The 2,188-nt window shown below is 61.0% G+C and overlaps 1 protein-coding gene across 1 annotated transcript in view; it reads right to left on the bottom strand.

The window, feature by feature from the left end:
* Nucleotides 1–1,962, bottom strand: part of LHX3 (LIM homeobox 3) — a 3,984-nt gene extending 2,022 nt beyond the window's left edge. Inside the window, 4 exon segments of the mRNA XM_011957414.1 lie at nt 363–565; nt 1,332–1,503; nt 1,916–1,937; nt 1,939–1,962. Of these exon segments, the coding sequence (XP_011812804.1) occupies nt 363–565; nt 1,332–1,503; nt 1,916–1,937; nt 1,939–1,962 (421 nt within the window).
* Between the last annotated feature and the right edge of the window lie 226 nt (nt 1,963–2,188).

Genomic DNA, 2,188 nt, shown 5'->3' with positions numbered 1-2,188 from the left:
CTCCGTGGCGCCCCGGCCTTCAGCCTTGGCCACCCTCCTCCAAGTACCCTGCTTTCCCCGCGGGCTCCCCTTTATTCTAAGGGTGTGGGTATGGCCCAGTCTTCGCGGCCAAGAATTTAGGGCAATAATTCCGACCAGGGGTGAAAAATCGCACACTTCGGACCGAACGAAGCGGTTCGGGGCGCCGGTCCGTCCCTGACTCCGCCGCTCCGGGTCTCGGCTTCCTTCTGCCCGCACCGCCCTAGCCCAGGCCCCCTTAGTGAGCGCTTGGGGTGAGCGTTTCCCTGGAAGCCCCCCTGGACCTGGCCTCAGCCCCATTTTTTCAGACCAGAAAAGGTGGGAGCGTCGTCCCCTCGGCTGACCTCGCTGCTTGGCAGTTTCGTAGTCCGCCTTACACACGAGCCGGCTGTCCTCCATGAGGTAGAACTCGTCACCCGTGGCCAGCTGCCGCTTGCACACGACGCAGGCAAAGCAGTGCAGGTGGTACACGAAGTCCTGGGCGCGGCGCACCACCTGCGTGGGCGGGATGCCCAGCTGGCACGCGGCGCACTTGGTCCCGAAGCGCCTGCGGGACGCATAGGGCCCGGCTCAGCGCGGCAGGGCGAGGCTCATTTCGCCCCGAGCGGGTCAGAGAGCAGGAAGCGGGTGCTTGGGGAGGCGGCCCGGGAGGAAGGCTCTGTCTGGCCCTGCAGGTTGGTGGCCAGCCTGGCCTCCGGGGCAGAACTGCCCACTCCCACTGAGAAGGGAACCTCAACCTCAGTAAGACCTCAGGGATCCCAGCCGCCACTGCCTGCAGGACCCATGCTGGATCTGGGAAGGTGAATCCGGAGGGAGAGGACCCATCTGGGGCCGGTCCATCACACCCCACAGCTGGAGCCTTGAAGGCCACTGGGCCGGAGCCCGTGGGTCCCGAGCTTAGGGATAAAAACACCACCAATTTCAGAGGGACTAAGTCTGATAGAATTCTACAAACTTCGGCGTATCTTCTCTAATGACTGCTTCTGTGATTTAGGAAATAAATTTTTTTTTCCAAATAATACTTGCTGATGTCCCAGCCAGGCCCAGCCACCCAGGGAGCACCCGTGGAGAGGACCCATCCTTAGTTTGGCCAGGGTGCAGGGTGCCCTGCCTGGGTGACAGGAGGGGGCCGGGATTGTGAGAGACGCGGGCTTTGAGGGCCTGGCCTCGGTGATTGTGAGGAGAGGAGTCCCTGGGGCAGGCGTGCCCTCTGCTCCTACACCAAGGCCCTGGGGTGACGGGATTCCAGGCCGCCTTTCCCTGGGGCGGGCGTGCCCTCCGCTCCCACAGTGAGGCGAGGTTTCGGGACTCACTTGAAAAAGTCATCCTTGCAGTAAACACTCTCCCCTCGGCTGAAGCAGCGCTCCGCCAGTGGCGTGTGGCAGTCGCTGCATTTGAGGCACTTGCTGTGCCAGTGGCGGTCCAGAGCCTTGAGGATGAATCGGTCCAGGATGTGCTGGTCACAGCCGGCGCACAGCGGAATCTCTGTGGGCACGAGGAAGCTCTGGGTCACCTCCTAGACCAGGAGGCAGTGAGGCCACCTTCCCACCCCCAACTCGAGTCAGCCTCCCCTCCAGCCCGCAGGACTCAGGGCTGCTGAGGGGCTCTGCTTTCCCTGCAGGCCCTCTTCCCCAGCCAGCTTAAGTGGCCCCACAAGTTCCGGGAGTGCATAGGCATCTCATCCTACGGCAGGAACTAAGGGGAAACTGGCATCGGTCTAAAAATGTGTGTGTGAGAGCAGGAAAGCGGCCCAAGCCATTTCACGAAGCTGAATACTCAATTACAAAATGTTGCCAGTGCCAAGAAGGGTGCATGTGGAGCTCAAATGAAAACCCCACCCCAGGTCTGCTGTCTGAAGCAAGGCAGGAAACATAGGGAAACGGGTCTTCACCATCACCCGCAGCTGGGGCACCCCACTGGGGTCTGCTTCATATTAAGCGTCATGACCACTCTTTCTAGGGACTCCTTGAAAATGTAGCTGCCGCGCCTGGTGGCCCTGTCTGCAGGCCTCTGGGGTAAGTATCAATGCCTTTCTCATCACTGGGCGGCCGCAGAAGTACTTATGAGTGGACTGGATAAGCTGATCCACTGCCTTTGTGTCAGGCATGGGTGCCCCCAGCACCATCAGTTACTCAAACGTCTGGCTTCCCGCTGCTTCTGCCCACCACAC

Source organism: Colobus angolensis, unplaced genomic scaffold (genome assembly GCF_000951035.1).
Source record: "Colobus angolensis palliatus isolate OR3802 unplaced genomic scaffold, Cang.pa_1.0 Scaffold44, whole genome shotgun sequence".
NCBI lineage: Eukaryota > Metazoa > Chordata > Mammalia > Primates > Cercopithecidae > Colobus > Colobus angolensis.
The sequence above is the reverse complement of the archived record's forward strand: the minus strand, read 5'-3'. Positions and strand labels throughout refer to the sequence as shown.